This window comes from Bacillus rossius, chromosome 12 (genome assembly GCF_032445375.1).
Source record: "Bacillus rossius redtenbacheri isolate Brsri chromosome 12, Brsri_v3, whole genome shotgun sequence".
NCBI classification, from domain to species: Eukaryota; Metazoa; Arthropoda; class Insecta; order Phasmatodea; family Bacillidae; genus Bacillus; species Bacillus rossius.
Window position 1 is genome coordinate 27,716,792 of NC_086339.1, and position 21,144 is coordinate 27,737,935.

A 21,144-nucleotide genomic window follows, 5' to 3' on the forward strand; every position below is an offset into this window, starting at 1 on the left:
AAATTTGTATGATTTTGATTATTCGCAATGGGCAAGAGAAAAAAGTTCTTACCGCAGTAGTAAGCTAAAAAATATCATTGTATAGAATTCTTCATACCGGACAATACAATAAAACGAATCATATTTCTGCAAATTTCTCAATAGCAGAAAAAAAAAAACATAAAAAACTATAATACAGACTATTTCACCACAGTGGACGTAAATGGAGTTAATTTCATAACGACGAACAGAAGTATAAATTTTTTTCTCAATGATTTTTATTTGTAAAAACTATTAACAAGCTACGTCTAGATTGGCTACCTCATGCAATTAATTCCACAACGAGTAAATAGATAATAATAAACTGAGGGTACATTTACCATTGGAACCACCGTGAAAGGTGGTTGTGCGCGCTATGCGTTATGCTCATGTAGCAAGAAAATCTTACCTACCGGTAAAGATTCTCGCTCAATCCTTTCAATGGTATCATTCAACGACTTTGATTAAGAGAGAAGTGCGAACTGTGGAACTTGATAGACATTGAGTGACTTGCGAATAAACGTTTTTAAATGTAAGTAATTGATGATCAGATATTTTTAAGTACAGTTATTTATTAGTAATGCAAATATTAGTAATTAATAAAACTGAAATAAAACTTGATTTGGCTATCCATTTCGAACCCTGTTTTCTACACGTTATATTCGTAGTTTATTTAATATCTTGAGCAGTAGTAATGGTAATATATGAATAATATCATGTAAACATAAATACAATTTCTTCTCAGTTTCTTGAAACTGTTATTGTTGTTTGATAATTTGAGTGTTAGCTATTATCATCTCAGCAAATTTACAGATATTTCATTTAGTTAAATGTTTCACTATTTTGCATTGCATTCTGACGATGTGTATACATTTTGTACATGCTGTAGGTATATAAACAATGCTGAAAGTTGAAAGAGAAGATAAAGACAACTTGTTTATCATCGTAACAATATGATAGCACAATAGGCTTTCATGACAGGTAGAAGGGATGATGGTATTGACCTTTACTTTCTGCCAATGGTTTTTTAAATCAGGGAATAAATAAAGTTAAGGTTAAGGTTTAGTCAAACTCTTAATGCACAGAGAATGCGATGATGAGCATATTCTTTAAAACTAAATAACTACATTAGCGTCACTTTTGGGCACAAGTTCACCAAGTGTTTCTGAGAATTATATATATATATATATTTCATTTTATTTTAAAACGAATGTATTGAAGATTACGACAATAATAATATAATTTAACTCTGTTTTTATCTGCTCTAAAATAGTGCGTCAAAACTTCATTTCAAGTTTTAAATGTTAAATAATAATTATAAATTATTAGATATACCTACAAATAAAACGTAACATTCGTAGCTTTCTTTAGCTTGCGAATCAAAGACCAAAAATCGTTAGTCTACGTTACATATAAGATATAGAAACTGTATAATTAAATATTCAATTAAAATTCTGTTTTGTAGTGTAACTGACATTTTAGCATAACGTGCAGTCAATATCACACAAAAAGTTAAGGATACAATTTTTTCATATCCTAATTCAAACCGCCAAACCTATTAGTAGCGTGTATTACAGACAAAAAAAAATTAATGAAAAATAATTCAAATATTATATATGCTATGTTAAAGCTGAATTGAAATTCAGTTTGTATTAATTTGAGTATATTAAATTAAAGTACGAAAAATTAAATATTTTGGGCTTGTAATTCACTTGTTAAATTACTAGAAAAGAGATCAGATAACTGCTTGTGAAGTGCTTGCACTCGCGTAACTTAACAAAAAAGTTGATGATTTTGAGCCATTATTATAAGTACATGCGCTATTTGTAGATGCGAATGGTAAAGTGAAATTTTATATATATATATATATATATATATATATATATATATATATATATATATATATATATATACCTTTTAGACGCACGTACGTAATGTGGTATGGTTTAATTTATTTCATTAAAAATATTTAATTTTACTTAGCCTTTTAAAATCCCCGTTATTATTATAACTTTAAAGGATTAAATAATTTTTTTATGAAATAAGTTTGAAACACACTACGATGTAGCCACCAGAATTGCCTTTAAAAACAAGATTTTTCATTTTTCCATTCCATTTCTTTCTCGAATTCTATACTGAACAAAAATGTTAAAATTTTAACTTCTCCAGCAATTATGCAAAATACATGTACTATCTTTTTTAATTTTGTTGAAATTCGGCTACTAAAAAATCTACAAGTGTAACCATGTTAAACGTAACAAGAAAATAATGACATGGAACGGGACATACCCCCTTTATCGATTAGAAATTTTACGGCCCAAACTGTACTCAAACCAAGATGGCGTCTTTCAGCTGCTATCTCTCCCCCTTAAAACTCTGGCCTCATGCCTCACGCGCCTCGCGTTATCTCAACGTGCTGAAGATTAAGGATCGACCTACGACCGCTTCTACTCCCTCGCCCAGAATTAAACCAACACTACCTCATTTGTGACGTCAGACGATGCCCCTTTTGCCTCGCTAAATTTCTCGTCGCGCGTGCCTGAAATTCAAACGGCGCCACTTGGCGGACCGCGGGAAAATTTTTCGGCAGTAACTTTGTTCTTTTTCCTGGCCCGTTCCACAACGACGCGGAACGTAAAACACGGAGACGGAACACGGGCGCAGAAGATACTCACGTTTCGCCATTCGTCTTCCGATTCCGCGGTGCACGGGAAACTTAACAATCGGTTTCTAACGCAACCATATAAAAGTTACCTGCGAAGGTCCAATTTTAAGTTTTGACGTGACGTCTAAACAATCGATGAACGCCGGCTTCACGCACGAAAAAGTGTCCTGTTACGCACATTGTCCCGTTACGCTCATTGTACGCTTACGCCGCATCTATCTCTCTTCCACTCGATTGGAACAACCATCGATTTGACTTTTTCGAGGCACATTAAACTTGAAACACTCCCATTCGTTTCCTACTTTTCCTATCATCGTCCTATCCTTAACATAATAACACAGATTGGAAGAAGTTAAATAGCAAACATGTAAAAAAGTTATAGTTAAAATAATCTGTTCGTTAAAGTAATAAACATATTTGAATTATTGAGTGCAAATAAAAGTAAATTTATCAATTAAATTGTAGATTTCCAATCACTCCTTCTTTGTATCCATAAAAATAGTGATAATTTAATAAAAATGATTCAATTTTATTCATAAAAGTATGCAATCATTTCATCAAAGTTTGTTATGACGTTGTCACGTTAAACTATCGTCCGTAAACAAACTTTACAGACAACCATTTTTTTTTCTATGGTATTAAGTAAAGAATACGTAGACATGCAAAGTTTGAAGGTCAAAGCTAGTTACTGAACCTACAAAACAATATTAGTTGTCACAGTTAAGAAATAATAGGATTCGAATGTTTGAGAGACGAGACAATAAAATGGTCAAGATTTACGTAAATAATAAAATCATACGATGGAACACTGGTCATATACAAATATTATTTTAAGCTTCGTGAATAAAACATTTAACGTTTTTAAAACGTAAACAACAACTGCTACCTTCACCAACAAATAATCAGCTTCCATCGGTCACCCTGCAAACGAAAAAGACGTGAGTTGCGTAGAATCTAGGTAAACCTTACTAATGAGGTGGGATAGCTAAAAGTTCTACCAAATTTTCTTATCTGACAACAAATGCGCCCCTATGGATTTAGATAGTGCATGGGTAGACGAGTCTAAAAATCCAAGGACACAAATTTTCCTGGCCCTCTAGCGGTGTTTAAGACGTAATAAGTATGGCCAAAAAAGTTTTGTGACACGCTTCTACATTTTTTTATGTAACTCGGATTTGTATTTGAATATTAACCATTATTGTAAGTGATTATTAATAAGGAGAAACGCGCTTTCCAACGGTATATTTGTCAACATTGTTTACGTTCATAATACCGGAAATATTTGTAAATTTATTCAAATTTTTGTTTTTTCATTTTTTCGAAATGTTTTACTAAAAAATTCGGAATCCGTTACACGTAGCTGAAAATTTTTCCGATACATTTTTGTTCGCCAGAAAATTTTATTTTGAACGGTATTAATGATTTTTATTTTATCATAAACAGTTGCTGAAAATTTGCCAAAACAATGTAGCGTTGCACAGTGAGTCGTTTTGGGTACAATTTTATTTATATGGGATCGAAAAGGTAATAGAGCGGCTTTATAACTGTTTATGTAGGAAATGAAATTATTGTTATTTTTTATGTATATGTAAATTAATTCTAGCTTTTTAGGGGGTATTTTTTTTTAACTATCCTAGGTCCCCTCGAAATTTAAATTTTGGGGGGCAACTTCAAAAAATGTAATAATAAATAAAATATAGTAGATAAATAAGATTCCATTCTGCAATACTAAATATGTGTTTCTTTTTCAGGCAGACGTAATGCGAAGAACTTCCCCGTGTAAAAAAGATATTGCTTTCGCGTACCTCATAGAAAGACGGAGATTACCCAATCATGTCAATGAAGAGGAAGCATGAATTGGTTGATGCTACGACCGACCAAATGGTGGCTCCGTTTGCATGGGATCTGCGTTGGTTATACCAGAAGCATTCAAAAGAGCGCTTAATCATTCCGAAGCATGAAGGTTATTAAACAATGTCGAAGAATCTTGCAATTTTCTCTGAACATGGTGAGCTTTCAAGTGATATAAGAAGTTTGGATCAGTTGGACGATTGAAAATGTGTTTCACAAACACTAGTAGCCCATGCAGTAAAATATCAGAAATTTTGCAAGAACAAATATGATAGTCAAAAGGTAGAAAGACTATCTGGTGAAAAGAAACAGAAAGGGCATCCCCATTGCTCAGACTAAACTCCATCCACATCAAATAACAAGATCATCATTATGTGTATCTGATTTTTGATGAAGGAGAAAGTAGAGACAAACTTATGACTGCATCCACGCTGAGTATTGGGCCTACAATATAACCGTATTTTGGCCTCCTGATTTCAAACAATATTTAAAAAATTCAATTTAGAGACGCTTTCATTGAAGAAAATAAATTGTAACAGTAGTATTAATTATAAAAGTATTATTAAATAATACCACGCCTGTTTTTGGTGCTATTTTATGTCCAAACTGTGTTAAAACCATTTCTTATTTTGAAATAATGAACACTGCTTGTGTTATAATGCCTGGTGGTGAGCTTAAAAAGTGATTAGCAGAGTTACTGTTCTAGTGTGGCGTGACCTTAATTAAGGTAATGAAAACCACGCGGCGCTGGTTTGCAGATACAACACGTCGATAACTGCGTCTTCCTCGGATAAATCACGTCCCGGATTACGTGCCGGGTGAAGTTATAATGCATGCACAATGGAATACTGGATTTTAAGTCTCGTGGTAACGGTGCGGGAAGGATTACGTGGTGCCTCGTCCTGATTAATGTGACCTGCGGAATAATTCAGCGACGATACGGCGCTCCTGAAACCAAACAGTGCTGTGGACACGAAAATTGACGTCACGTTTATTGGTAGTCCACCAGGCACCACACTCCTAGGGAGATATTCAAAGACGTTCCGGTAAGGTAGCAAATAAAGCACTGCCCTGATGGGACACAACCGTGACCTAACTTCCGGCCATATTCCGTAACACCTTTGAATATATAGAAGTCGCGAGTGGATAGGATTTACTCTACGTTTTTCAAAAGCGTATAATGAGCAGCTTGGGAACTTCACCGCTGCAGTGCGCTGCCGTAACGCCCTGTATCGTCTTAGTTGTTATTTACACGTTAGAGCGCAGCACTGTCGCCCGCTGTCATTCCCCGCACCCCTCATCCATCATTCACTGCAGCTCAACGTCGTTCAACATGAGGGGGAAGGGGTGTTTGAAGAGTTAGACACTTGTCCGCTAGGGACCACCACAAGTCGATGCCCTAGAGATGGTGGCGATTGCGGCGGTGAATTAACCAACTACCTCAAAACCGTATTAGAATTTTTAACCTGGTCTGGCGACTTCTAATTCAAAGGTAACACGTACAAACAGAATACCAGTAAGGGTAAGAAAATCAGCAACCGTTTTAGTAAACGGTGACCTGCGCGCGGCTAGAAAATGGTTCCAATGTAGGTATTGGAGCCGTTTTCTTACATAGTTCAAAATTTCTGTCTGAAAATGGAATGATTCAATAGGTCAACGTGCGGTTTCACCGGCAGCGAATTCTAGCGGCTGGTGCCGAAAATACGCTCGGCATTATTTCAAAGGATTCTACGCTAAATATTTTGAGTTCCGAGTTTACGTATTCTAAGTGTATTTGCAACACGAGAACACGATGATTTTCTCGTTGCCGAGGTTAGGTGCTACACATCTCTGGCGAGTACAAAAAAAAATGGTTGTCTGTAAAGTCGGATTACGGACGATAGTTTAACGTGACAACGTCATAACAAAACATTGATGAAATGATAGTTTAGTTAAAGTACTAAAATTTCAAAAGCTACTTTTGAAAAGCCCGCCTTAACCTATTTAATATAAGTACACGTCGTTTAGCCTAAAGTCATTTAGCCTAAAATGTTCTTTAGGCAAAACGACTTTAGACACAACGATTTTAGGCAAAACGACTTTAGGCAAAATGACTTTTAGGCAAACCGATTTTAGGCAAAACGATTTTAGGCAAAATGGTTTTAGGCAATACGACTTTAGGCCAAATAACTTTAGGCAAAACGACTTTAGGCAAAAAGACTTTAGGCAAAACGACTTTAGGCAAAATGACTTTAGGCAAAATGACTTTAGGCAAAATGACTTTAGGCAAAACGAATTTTAGGCAAAACGAAGGTGGGGAAACACGATTAGGCAAAACGATTTTAGGCAAAACGACGCGCCCCCTTTAATATAATATTAGCTTCATAGGCCAATCGAGTGGAAGAGAGATAGATGCGGCGCAAGCGTACAATATAGCATAACGGGACACATCGTAACGGGACACAGCGTAACGGGACAATGTGCGTAACGGAACATTTTTTTTTCGTGCGTGCAGCCGGCGTTCATCGATTTATTAGACGTTGTCACGTCAAAAAGACTCGATCATGTATATGTTACAAACTTGTTAAAATATGGGTACTTGTTACGAACTATGTCGTACTTGTTTTTGTGAAAGAGGGGCCCCTGGTCGGACGTGCCTTCGCCGGAGCAGTTGATGAACTCTGCCCGCCCGCGGGTTGTCAATGGGCCGCACGGCGCCTGGCGCGGCGCCCACCTGAGAGATAGTCGGCCAGAGGGACGTCTGCACCGGTGCAGCTTCGCCGTCGTCGCCGTCGTATCGGGGCGTCCGCTGGGAGGCCGCCAGTCGGCAGCGAGCCCTGCCCCACTAAAAATACCGGAGGGGCGGCCGGTCAGGGCCTCGCCTTCGGCACCCAGTCGCATCAGGCGTCCCTCGCCGGGAGGAGGGTGGTCCGTCCACTCACGGACCTGCCTGGACCTGCCCGCGTCGCCGCGTCCGCCTCTTCGGCAACTCGTCGTCTCTACGGCAGCAGGAGACGCCGGACTTTGCTCCGCAGTCCGCCACTGAACAAGTATCTAGCATCTTCTCTGCGTCCACCCACACAGCATGAAGTTGAGAAATGTCTCTTCCAGTCTTTTGGTCGTCGAGAAGGTTGCTGAAGAAGTATAAAGGGGTTCCCATTTTTTCATCCACTAGTGCAGCATCTATTACCGCGAGGATTCGAAGAAAAATTTTTTTTCCCCCCCTTCGGAGAAACCATTTTAAAACGAAGATACTTGTCTCATTGTGCTAGTTTTCACGAAGAAGAAATCTTCTCTTCATCGACAAAAGTGAGCAAACGAAAGCAGCGAACTTTGTCCAGTTTTTCTGGTGGAAAAGAAGGGTTTTGGGGGAGGTATTATCCTCGGCGTCACCTCCACGCGATCCGATGTGCAATGTTGAATATTACAGTAAAATTCGCAGACCTTTTAACGAAGGAAATCGCCCGAAATGTACGAAGAGCTCTCTCTTTGTGATTCTAGCCACCTGAATATTCGTAGAAACCTACATACGTCGTATTACAATCTTCAATAGTTCTGTGCTTCCGCTGCAGACAGGGGCGAACAGGCAAATTGCAAGGAAGAAGGATGTTTGTTCTTGATGGTGATGATGTGATCAGTTTTGAAATGTTTTTTTTTTTTGTGGCATACCAAGATTATTCTTGTACGTTCGTGCCCAACGATGATCCGTGGATAATTTGCAACCAGCGTTCTACGTAAAGTTAAGGTGAACGTCTTTAACAGTCGGGCAGCGGGACGTCGACGTCGATGCCGCAGCAAGGGCGACGGGCGGCGCCCGCCCCCGGCCTGCCGCCGATACGGCCCCCGGAGGCCGCGCCGCCGCCGCCGTCGGGGGCGAGGCTGCCGCCCGTCGCGCGCGCCTCCAAGCGGCCCATCAGCAAGTCGACGAGCAGCGAGTCGGGCAGCGACCACAGCGGACACTGCGCGCTGCCGGCAGTGCCCATCGACGTGACCGTGACCTCGCGCGTGGAGGTCAAGGCCAGGCCGCCGGTCTGCAAGCGCGGGTGAGTCCCCTGCCCAGTGGTGGATCCAGGATTTTGGTTTGGGAAGGGCTTGACCCAGCTGAGGCTAGGCTTTATCATGGCAAACACTAAAACAATAGTGGACCCAGATGCTTTTGGAGGGGGCTTGAGCCCCTTAGCCCCCCCCCCCCCCCCCTCTGGATCCGCTTCTGCCCCTACCTTTCCCTAACCTCCCCCTTCCACACACACAATTACTCACCGCACCCGCCGCTAGGATTCGCTGCCGGAGCAGTTGCATCGACTACGGAATCATTTTATCAGCAGACCGAATTTTCAAACCATACAATACTGTCCATAAAATAATCTCCCATTTTATAAATTTTAATGGTACCAACTGTAAGCGTTGTAGAGTGTTGGTTCAAAGGTCACGATTAAAAAAAAAATGGTTGTCTGTAAAGTCGGTTTACGGACGATAGTTTAACGTGACAACGTCATAACAAAACATTCATGTAATGATTGCATACTTTTATGAATAAAGTTGAATCATTTTTATTGAATTTTCACTATTTTTTATGGATACAGAGGAGTGAAATGAAATCTACAATTTAATTGATGAATTTACTTTTATTTGCACTCATTAATTCAAATATGTTTATTACTTTAACGAAGAGATTATTTTACTATTACTTTTATACATGTTTGCTATTTAACTTCTTCCAATCTGTGTTATTCTGTTAAGGATAGGACGATGATAGGAAAAGTAGGAAACGAATGGGAGTGTTTCAAGTTTAATGTGCCTCGACAAAGTCAAATCGATGCTTGTTCCAATCGAGTGGAAGAGAGATAGATGCGGCGCAAGCGTACAATGAGGGTAACGGGACAGCGTAACGGGACAATGTGCGTAACGGGACACTTTTTCGTGCGTGCAGCCGGCGTTCATCGATTTATTAGACGTTGTCACGTCAAAAGTAACTCAAGCAGTTGGATAAGCGAATGCGCGAGTACTGTGTTGTTTTCTCGCTTGCAGAGTCTCCTGAGCGTAATTAGTACAGGATGAACAAGTGCACTTTGTTTGGTAACGGGATGGAGACCCTCCTCATTGGAATCTCTTTGTGCGAGATTGGTTGAACGTCGGAAGTCCCTATGACCGTTGGATTGTTCGTGATGGTCTGGACGACAGAGCTCGTTTTTTCGCTGGCCTCCACGTACACCTGACATGACGTTTTGGGGCTTTATAAGAGATCGTGTCTACGTTACGCCGCTACCTAATGATTTGCCAGAGTTGAGACACAGAACTGAAGAGGCTATTGCTTCCATCACTCCGGACTTAATAACCAAAATGTGGGAGGAATAGGACTTTAGGTTATGTGCCTTATAACTAAGGGTGCAAATATTGAACCTTCGTAAGATAAACTACCTTCAATTAGATTTATCATTTGTTGTAAATAGTCTAAAAATTAAACTGTTATATTATACCATTGAAATGGGAACATTCTTTTATGGACAGACTGTGTATAATGAACAGGCTCTGATAAAAGCGACTAAGACTTGTAAAAATACTAATCTCTCGCTTTTAACGTTATTTTGACATGGAATTTTTATTAAAATACCGCCCAATTGGTTAAATATGTGCTGAGCAGTTAATACTAAATCGTTTACCTTTTGTATTTTTGAACTTTGATTCGCCGCATCCGCCACAGTTCGCAGCACTGTGGATGTTACATATGTCCGTTCCTTGACTTCCGTCGTATTCACGAAATATCTCCCACAAAATGCCGTACATCGAAAGCTAGAGATGTTACACATAAATAATCATAGTGAGACCATCGGTTAATGCGACAGCACACAAAGAATAAGGATTACTGATGCTTGTGAAAAAAATATTGCAAAGATAAAAATTAGGAGAACTATGAAGACAAATTAAACTAAACATTTTGACGAACATAAACTCTAAAATAAAACCACACTTAGCAGGATTAAGGAATTAGGAGGCCAGGGAAATATTAAATCATTCACGTGAGCGATAAAACTAGACAATATAGTTCACAATAACATACTAAAATAATTTGAACACTACTGCAAAACTGTTGGATAGGTCTACATAAATTAACAAAAAAGATAATAGAATTTATTTTTTAAACAGAAAAAAAAAAACCTTTTTTGTCGTGTCCAGCGTACCGGAAATTGCAGCACTGAATCTCGCTTCACCAAAGCTTGCCCGAGGGTGAGGACTAAGGCGCTCAATTTTCCCCCTCTACCTGCCTACCGTCTAGTACCCCCAAGTCAAAAATAGACAAGCAAAAACACGCAAGGCTACATAAAACAATAATGCAAACAACACAAGAGTCCACGTGGTTTCGGGGCTAGAGATATTCCCTTTTTCTTCAAGTGAAGCCCTGGATGCAGGTTATTGTCCCAGTTAGGTCCTACGGGTTCGCACACGGGCCCGAGGCTTCGCGCGATTCAAATATCGACTCCGTGTTCAAAAATTAGAGTTAGTTGGGTTGTTGGGACTGAGCTCGCGATGAGCAGGCGTGTGATGATACCTTACAGACAGCGAGGTCTTCCGAGGAAACTTTAGTTATCACACACGCCTGTCTCGAAGCGATGGTCACCAATGCGTTGGTTTGATATTATTTTTTTAAGCATTAGTTTAGTATCCTCGAAGTTTTTTTTCCTCCCTATGCGTGGCGTCTTCGGTTTGGAATGCCGTGCCAAACGATGACGTCCGGTGAATCGAACCACGCCAACAGACAGAAATAAACTGCGCGAGAAGAGAAATAGACCGTGCGTTGGTGGCGAGTACAGCACGAAGGACAAAGTGATGGGGAAAAAAAGTACAGACAAAGTCCAAATGTCTGTCTGCTTAATACTGTCATAAGTCTCAAATATTATGAACCGGTTTAAGACAATATAAAAAATATATATATTTATTTATTGTATTTTCTGGCACTTCCCAAGATGGAAATTTGTCACTGCTTCAATTTATTAAATTTTTTAATGACACATTAAAAGTTATATCACACTTGAACGTTTGTTTTTAATTTGATGATCTGAAACTAAAGAAATTTATTTAAGGAAACCGACCACTTTGAATGAAAATTGACATTTATTCCATAGAAACATTGATGCAACGTGAACAATATAAAAAAAAAATCTAATATTTCGAAACTTACAAGGAAAATAATCTAACCTATATACAATTTATTCTGTAACCGAAAAAAAATATTTCGTTGTGTTTTGTAGTATTATGTAGTATTTGTAGTTTTGTAGTAAAGTGGCTGTGATCATAAAAATTAATTTTCCGTGGTATTAAGATCGATACAAGAATCTTAATCACACGAACGTTTCACTTGTATTAAAATTCTAATCTGTCAATATCTAATTTATCTAAAAGCCAGTAACCACCTGTTTCATTTTATCCACAAGAAATATTTATTAATAATATTTATATTTAGAATTTAAAAATAAGTATTATTTAATACTTCTTAATACTACATAGTTCATTTTGAAAACCTTCAAAACAAAATGTTACTGAACTATTCCACTTTATTACTCTGTTTTAAACTAACATGTTTTGAAATCAGTGTCTCAAATGTATAACTTAAGTACAAACATTTGTTGACGCGATTACAATTAGTAGTAGTTATAATTATAGTCAAGAAAAAATATTTATATTAAAATGTAATTAATATTAATCATTTTACGTAATGAACAGTTAGTGTTATTTAAACGATTCTAAACTATCATAGCAACTTCATGTGATGTTGTAATGTAGAGAAAAGTAACACTCCCAAGCTTCAAAGAAAAAAGTGATGGATTATTTGCTTCTTAAATGGGTGTGATCTGTACGTCACACCTAGTCATCCGCACACCACCTTCAGCTACAAACAACAGCTGACGTTCTTCAAGCTGTGACCGCAACAGAAAGGCAGGGGAAGGCAGGAATTGTTTATTAGGAGCTCATGTCCTAAATAGTTTATGTAACAAAATTTTTTTTCCTCTTAAATTTCGATAGGGTAACGTTTGTTTACACAGCGCTTACCTTCCTTTCTTCTCCGTAGGTCGACGACCTCGACGATTTCTTCCCTGCCGTCGGTCGGGTGCCGCCAGCCGCCTCGGAACCATGTGGAGGAAGTTTCCGGCTTCGTGGTCGTCAGCAAGCAGAGCTACTACAAACCCATCAGGAACCAAGGCGACGGAGGCTTCGGAGGGGCCAGTACAGTCCCAACCGGTCAAGCGCAAAGGCCGTTGCAAGAAATTTTCCATTCCACGTCCTGGCCGAGCTCACAACCGCAGAAATGCCAGTGCGCGCCGCCTTCCTGTGGTGATAGGACGCCTTCGGTTTTCTCTCCGGAACAGACCTCCGCGAGCTCCAAGACGAGGAGCAACCCCCACAGCCACTCTTCATCGGGGCTCTCCAGCAGGAAATGCAGCATGAAGCCCATCCAGGAGGAGTGCGTCCAGAGCATCCGGACTCTCGAGGAGTCGGCGAACTTCGGGCTCCAGGACCGGAGCCCAAGGCCAATCGGGAGCCGAACGCAGGTTCGTCAGCCTCTTCGAAACTGGCAACAACATCCTGATCCGCCACTGATGATCCGGAAAGAATCGACGGAAGACACCGGGGAAGCGAGGAGGGGTTACGACCACTTCCAAAAGTTGCACGGTCAGCTCCCGGTCCAGGATTGGAGGACGTCTCAGCAGAAGGTCCGCTCCCAAGAGGTGCTGCACCCGAAGACCCCCAGCGCGGCGTCGAATTCCTGCTCGGAGGTCTCCGGCAGAGGGAAGATGGTGTGCCCAGGGGAGATCGACCAGTTCCAAAAGTTGCACGGTCATCTCCCGATCCAGGATTGGAGGACTTCTCAGCAGGAGGTCCGCTCCCAAGAGGTGCTGCACCCGAAGACCCCCAGCGCGGCGTCGAATTCCTGCTCGGAGGTCTCCGGCAGAGGGAAGATGGCGTGCCCAGGGGAGATCGACCAGTTCCAAAAGTTGCACGGTCAGCTCCCAGTCCAGGATTGGAGGACGACGTCTCAGCAGGAGGCCCGCGGCCAAGAGGTGCTGCGCCCGGAGACCCCCAGCGCGGCGTCCGGCAGAGGGAAGATGGCGTGCCCAGGGGAGATCGAGCAGGCGCTCCTGTACCTGGACCGCATCCTGGACTCGGAGGCTGTCGTCTCGCGGGAGGCAGAGTTGCCCCGGCAGGAGCGGGCCGTCGCGGTGGAGCCGCCCTGCCGGGAGGTGCGGGTGGCGCCGGCCGAGTTCACGTGCCGGTCGCGGGACCGGCTGAGCGGCGGCCGGGTGGTGCCGCGGGCCAGGGAGCCCTCGCTGCGGGAGATCGAGTCCATGATGGTGTGCTGCGGCGAGATCCCCGAGGTGGCGCGAGTGCGGCGCGGCCTGGACCGCCAGCTCGACCTCATCAACAAGCTGGGCGCCACCATCAAGGAGCGGGTGGACTTCACCGCGAGAGGTACGTGGTTGTCTGTTATCAACTTGACGGCAGTCTCATCAATAACTAGTAAATATCGCGGCTTTGGTCGCGCAATTTCAAGGCATTGTTGATATTTTATCCATTGACAGAAAAAAAAAATTTGATCAAATTCAAAATGTTGTGTTGTCCGATGTTCTGAATGAGTGTGGACGGGTGTTGTGCTGCTTTGTTGAAAAATTTGTCTGTGTATTGTATAACCAATTGGCGTGGTGATGGCGTGTCTGCGAGTTCGTGTAGTTGGATGTTAGTTACGTATTTAAATTTACCGAGTGTTGCTCTGAGAAGTTTATTGAAACATGTATTAATTTGATTGAAACGGATGTCGGCTACGTGAGCAAATATTACAGAGGAGTACAATAGAATAGACTATGTACGCCTTGAAGAGGCGCACTCTGTCCTTGGCTGGTAGGGGACTGTGGGGGCGGAGAATGGTGGTCAGCGAGTTAAATGGGCGGTAGGCCTGGGCAGTGGCAGACGAGAAGTGCGGTGAGAAGCGCAGTGTGTGATCCAGTGTCACACCGAGGTATTTCACTGAATCGCTCCATTTGATCACTGCGCCCCCCACGAACAGTGCTGGCGGCAGACGGGGGCGTCGTCTGGTGAAAAATATGGCTTCAGTTTTGGAGGGGTTTGGGAGGATGCCCCAGGAGGTAAAATACGTTGTGATAATGCGGATGGGCGAGGTCAGCCGGGCGTTTATTTGTAGGGGATCATGATGTTCTACCATCAGCGCGGTATCGTCCGCGTACATGACGATCGTGCATTCGGGGGGTTGAGGAATATCGTGTGTATACAGGGAGAATAAGAGGGGTGAAAGCGTGGACCCTTGTGGGACCCCTGCAGTGATCTCTCTAGAGGATGAAGTGGACCTTTCCACCCGTACGTTAAACGTGCGGGCTTCCAGGAAAGAATGGAGTATGGAACGAAGAGCAGGGTTGAATCCCATAAAGGCCAGCTTGAGGATTAAGGCTTGGTGGTGGACTGTATGGAATGCACGACTCAGGTCTAGCAACACCATGCCAACATGGGTGAAGTTGAGGGTGATTTGGTCGGTGACGTGAGCCAGTGCGTGCTGGGTTGATAGTTGCCGCCTGAAGCCAAACTGAAACTCGGGCAGCGGCTGAAGGCGAGCCAATTCTGCCTCCAGCCTGGCCAGGACTATGCGTTCCACTACTTTTGACGTCACTGATAGCAGAGATATGGGGCGGTACGACGCTGGCCGGTTGGCGGCGCCCTTCCCCTTGAAAATGGGTACCACCGTGGCCTCGCGCCACCATCTTGAAGATTCGACTCTCGGCTATAGCTTTTTCTGTATGCAACTTGTCAGATTTCCGCTGTGTAAAGCGCTCTTAGTTCATTGTATTTCTGGTGAATATTAAACTTTCACCCTCAACACGCTTATTAATAATAACCTCAAATACGATAGTATAATTTTTTTTAAACATATTTAGAGTTAAAATAAAGGGACACGTTTTCACCGTTTTATCCTAAAATTAATACTTTTCATACAGTTATCAAGCTCGGGAATGTTTTAAAGCATTCTACGTTAAATTTGGTGGCCAAGTTTTGTATTTTAAGTTTATTTGCAACATGAACAACATGTTAACACATGAATTTGCTCGTTACCGAGGTGAGATGTTTGCTCACTCACTCACTCACTGTTTTAAAAAAAAATAATATTCACCGGTTTTTTACAACTTAAGAGGTAATATTTTGGAGAATGTTGCATAAGAGATCATATTTTCAGATATGTTAATTGATAATGGTCAATATCTGAAATTAAGTTTAATTTGGTGAGAAGATTATAATTTTGTAATGTAAAAACCATATTTACAATCTTATACCCCTTTAAGAGGTATAATTTCAGCAAGTACTAACAAGGAGTTTTGCATGTTTATAAATTTAACCGCATAACTTACATTCCGCTCGATTAGCTTCAGATATATGGATTATATGATAAACTAAAACGTCCGCCCTTTCACAACTTTTGCAGTCGAATATAGAAAAAAATTTAAAGGTAGAATACATGCTATTAAATCATATAATGTACGTTATTCTTTTTCAGTTTCTTACATCAAGCTTAATTTTCTTGGTATTACGATTTATTACTATTTTTTTTATAAAACGTACCTCAGTTTCACTGACTTTTGAGGTAGAATTTCTAAAAATGTAAAAGCACCCAACGCAATTATTTATTAGGTTATGTATGCTCAGCTCCCTGTATCCAGCTTTATTTTCTGTGGAGATACGATTTTTCTATGATAAAAAACTTACCCAATGTTTTACCTCTTAAAAGTCCAAGTTTAGTAAACTAAAAAAATACAAATTGTACCTCTATATGCTTGTTCATTTTTTATTTCGTACCCTTAGATCCAGTAGATTCGGTATCATGCATTTTTTTATTAAAACCATACTCAAATCTTAGGGACCTAAACTCTCAAAGTAGTCAAATATTTTTTGTTTGGTTCATATTTTTATTACACATTCCAAATAATTAATGTCTTACTTAATTTGTTTTGGAGATGATAATTTTGAAATAAAATCAAAACTTTTCCCTTTTTTACCAGCTTGAATGGCCAATAACGATAACTGAAAAAAAAACAATACGTAAATCCACCTGCAAGTTGTACTTTATTAGTACTTACTCCTAGTTTTAATGGAAACTTAAATGTTAATTTTTTGTTTTAAAACCACACTTCTGTCTTTTACCCCTCTTAGGGGGAAGGGGGGGGGGGAATTACACAAAACGGTATGATTGTGGTTGGTATTTTTTGAATGCTTATATATGATACCCGATTACTTTGTTTATACTTGATTATATTCTCAGATAAAATTATTTGGACCCTATATTTTTTTATGTGAATGGGGTTTTAATTTCTATGACTGAGATAAAAAAAACCTACTTCATTTCTCAATCGATTTATATCCCACATTTAATAATCACATTCGGAAATTTTTCCAACATGAATGTAACAGCGTTTCCAGATTATTTTGATAATTTTATGGAGATTCTACGTAAAAATCTGTGTAAATTGGAATCATTTTAATGGATTTCTGTATGTCGCTATCATCCAGGACTTAAATGCACGTTTTCGGTGATACGTACAAGGACCACAGCGGTAAATGTTCGACATGTTACTAAGCATAGTAGATTTATACTACGGTGCAAAAATTCAGCTTTGGACAAATTTTTTTAGCGGTTGAAACCTTTGTTTTCTGGGCTATGAAACCTAAACACTGCAACCTGCTTAAGCCATGACACATGTTTCTGACAGTTATATTGACAAATAAGTGGTTCCATGTTGGGACCACAATATTTTTTTTTTTTATGCTGCGCAGCTTGGCGTCTATGGTTTACATCCATCACTAGCCCACGTGACAAACTATACCAGCGCCTCGTCGAGTCACGAAGTGATTGATCACACACTCGTTAGCTCCTGGAACTGGAAATATGTTAACAGTTCGGGCTATAGCTGTCGCATCGCAGACTGGAGTTGTTAAGCCTAGTGAAATTTTGAAGTGCCACGTTTTACTGACTTCGTTTAACTAGCATAGAGTTCACTTACACACAAATTTATTTATTTTTTTCCACAGAAACGTGGTTTTGTATTTAACTATAAAGCAGTAAACAATTTATGTATGTAAACTTTTTTTTAAAAGATATAAATTTTACGAAACAACTTTTCGTAGGGTTACTGGGAATAGTTAGTAACCAGCAGAATAAGGTACCTAAAAATAATTTGCTGCTGAAAATGAGACAAAATTCTTCTTACCAAAATGCTTTATACTTCGTGACTTCTTGCGGACACAGAAACCTTGGTTATCAGAAAGCACCAGATTACAGAAACTAGACTAACCAATTATTTTTTTTTTCAGTAACCTCCTGATATTTAAAAATTAGCATGCTTTCGTATTTTATATCCAATATAAATATTAAATCAAAAATAAAATATTTTCACATATTTGTAAAGAAAATGTCTAATGATCTAACTTAACAAAACTGCCATCAATGCATGTGTTTGTACTTGAGCGTACGAGTTTAATATTTTCAGGTTAAAAGTTTAAGTGATGAGCTATATTATTATTTTTTACTAAATTGAACTAAGCAAAATTTTTAGCAAGAAAATAACATTTTTAGAGGCCTGAAAAGAAAAAAATTGCTGCAGTCACATTCTTCCTCTTAATTAATCAACACTACATCCTTCAAATTCCAGTACAGTGCAATTTACTGGCTATGATAGTTGGCGTACCTTTATTTAGTTCGCTGTCATGTGTTAGCAGTTAGAAAAAACTGAAATCTCTAATCCCAAACGTATTAATTTTGTAACTGTTTCATTCTCAGCTCATCATCTCTAAAAACGTATTCATTTGAAGATAACTGCTGAATTCGCATTATTATTTAGCGAGAATAAAACGCAACAGAAGCCTAGGGACACATAACATCGACTTTATTCTGGTTTGGCCCCACACAGAAAATAAATTTCTGTTCTATCACAAAATATTTCCTTTGGAAGTAATTTGCCAATTAATAGTTTGTAGTTCTACAAGAAATATACCTTTTTCAACATTTTACAACACATGGCTTGGGTTATTTCGCACATGTGAAATACGTTTTTCGAGATATTAATGAGTAGCTATTTATTACAAAAATTGGCGCATACTATTATATTTTAAAGCATGATTTTCAAAACACTGTAAAGATAATCAACATTAAATAGTGGGACATTACATTGTTATATTATGCTTATTAAAAGGCGTAGTTAATACTGCAAATCCAGTCAGCGAACGGGATACAAATAACTTTTAACTATTGGAGGTACTGGGACAACACAAAGGGCAAGAATCCGAACGCAGGATTACTGCAAACATTATTTTGTAGTTATAGAGCTATTTTTCATGTGGCTGTACAAATTTACAAATATATGTTGTTTTACGAGAAAAAGTTCTGATCCGGTGCAGAAAACAACTCGGAATTTTTTTTGCTCGACTCTATTTCTTAGGCACATACAATTTGAGTCTATACTCGAGAGAAAAGTGCCACGGGGTAAATGGTAGCTGTGCGAGTTAATGTAAGACGTAATATCTTTGACGGTGGGTGTTTTTTTTGACGTGACAACGTCTAATAAATCGATGAACGCCGGTTGCACGCACGAAAAAGTGTCCCGATATGCACATTGTCCATTTACGCTGTGTCCCATTACGCTAATTGTACGCTTGCGCCGCATCTATCTCTCTTCCACTCGATTGGAACAAACATCGATTTGACTTTTTCCAGGAACATTAAACTTGAAACACTCCCATTCGTTACCTACTTTTCCTATCATCGTCCTATCCTTAACAGAATTAACACAGATTGGAAGAAATTAAATAGCAAACACGTATAAAAGTTATAGTTAAAATAATCTGTTCGTTAAAGTAATAAACATGTTTGAATTAATGAGTGCAAATAAAAGTAAATTTATCAATTAAATTGTAGATTTCATTTCACTCCTTCTTTGTTTCCATACAAAAATAGTGATAATTCAATTAAAAATGATTCAATTTTATTCATAAAAGTATGCAATCATTTCATCAATGTTTTGTTATGACGTTTGTCACGTTAAACTATCGTCCGTAAACCGACTTCACAGACAAGCAATTTTTTAAAATTTATTATCTCAGCGGTGATTGGATGGAATCTCGTGGTAGGTGACGCTGTCGTCGCCGGCGGTGGATACAGCGCGATCGGTGTGTCTTTATTGCGGCGGCGTGGTCGCGCGGAGATACGAGGGGGTGGCACTCCCCTTGCCGAGGGTCCCGTCGTTTATTTCTCCCTCGGTGGAAGTGCACTCACGCACCCTTCATCAACCCGGCGGAGGGCGCGAGAGAGTGTGCGGGAGGTTGGAAGAGCCTCATAGAGAGAGAGAGAGAGAGGCCATTAACCTTGACCCGTGAAGGAGGAGGGCCGGAGGGTGGGGTGGTGTGAAGGGGTTGGGAAGGACTGGTGTTTTTGTTGACTGCCTCTCGTCAGACAACCCTTCTCTTCCGCGCAGGGTGTGAAATAAGACCTCGGCGACCACGAAGCACTCACACATGGCACACACGAGAGAGAGGAAGAAAAATTATTGTAGAACATTGGGAAAGGGGGTAGGTGGAAGTACAGAAGTCCCTAGACAGACGCGCAAGACCGAAGATGTTTTACGGGCCTACACACCACCACACGTGGTTATTAAAAAAAAATATATATATTAAAAACAACTGAAACCTAAACCCGGTTTTCCAGAGGTAATTACTCCCCACCGAACCCACTTCTATTCTCCCGCCTCGCAGTTGGGTGAGTAAACAAATTTAGAACAGACCTAGGCCTGATGCAGTTTTACTTTCTTCTTACTGGCCGCGGCTTAGCTCACGCAGATATTGTTACATTGTAAGAAAAGCATGTAATGAATTCACAACAGCTATATTCAAAGCAATAAATGCAATGAAATATCATTCTAAAAAAAGAAAAGCATCATGAGGCGAGTCTGCAAGAAGTCCACGTTTACGAAATAACTTCTCTGTTTAGTGCGCAGCATTTGTGACGAGAGGATATATTGATTCATAGGAAACAAATTTCGGCTTTACAGGGTTAATTGCATTTTACATATATTCAATTTTCTTTTTGAAATTAGTGCAGCTCTGGGCATTTACTCTGGCACTGTTAAACAAATTTTTTTTTTAAATTTTGTGAATGCCACGCAGTTTACTAAACCTGTTACTAAGTATTGTTTAACAACGTTTACAGCCGAATATTCACAAAAGTGCTTTAAAAATATAACTGTGAAGCGAACGTTGCTTATTTTGTGCATGATAGCTGTGTAGACCTAATTTATTAACATCGAAACATTGAAACGTAAATGTCGAAACCACTTATCATTTAGTACACCGTTGAGACACTTTAAATTCGAATCAGTTGAAACTGCTTCAAAACTGAGAAAATTCACAAAAAAGTTGAAAAAAAATGCTTCACTTCAAACGGCGTATTCTCTTTAGTTTCTGTAACTGAAAGTCATTGTTTCATCAGTGGATTTCACTAATATTAGAGGGAATTCCAATTATTAATCTTGAGTTAATAGTGATGTCCAATGATTTACCAGCTGCAGAATTTTGAGGTACTAACGTTCGAC

General features: G+C 39.8%; 1 protein-coding gene across 1 annotated transcript in view; it reads left to right on the forward strand.

Moving 5' to 3' along the window:
• LOC134537282 (uncharacterized) overlaps positions 1–21,144 on the forward strand; it is a 149,671-nt gene that overhangs the window by 3,920 nt on the left and 124,607 nt on the right. Inside the window, exons 2-4 of the mRNA XM_063377556.1 lie at positions 7,149–7,498; positions 8,284–8,556; positions 12,579–13,978. Of these exons, the coding sequence (XP_063233626.1) occupies positions 7,149–7,498; positions 8,284–8,556; positions 12,579–13,978 (2,023 nt within the window). The remainder of the gene's footprint in view (positions 1–7,148; positions 7,499–8,283; positions 8,557–12,578; positions 13,979–21,144) is intronic.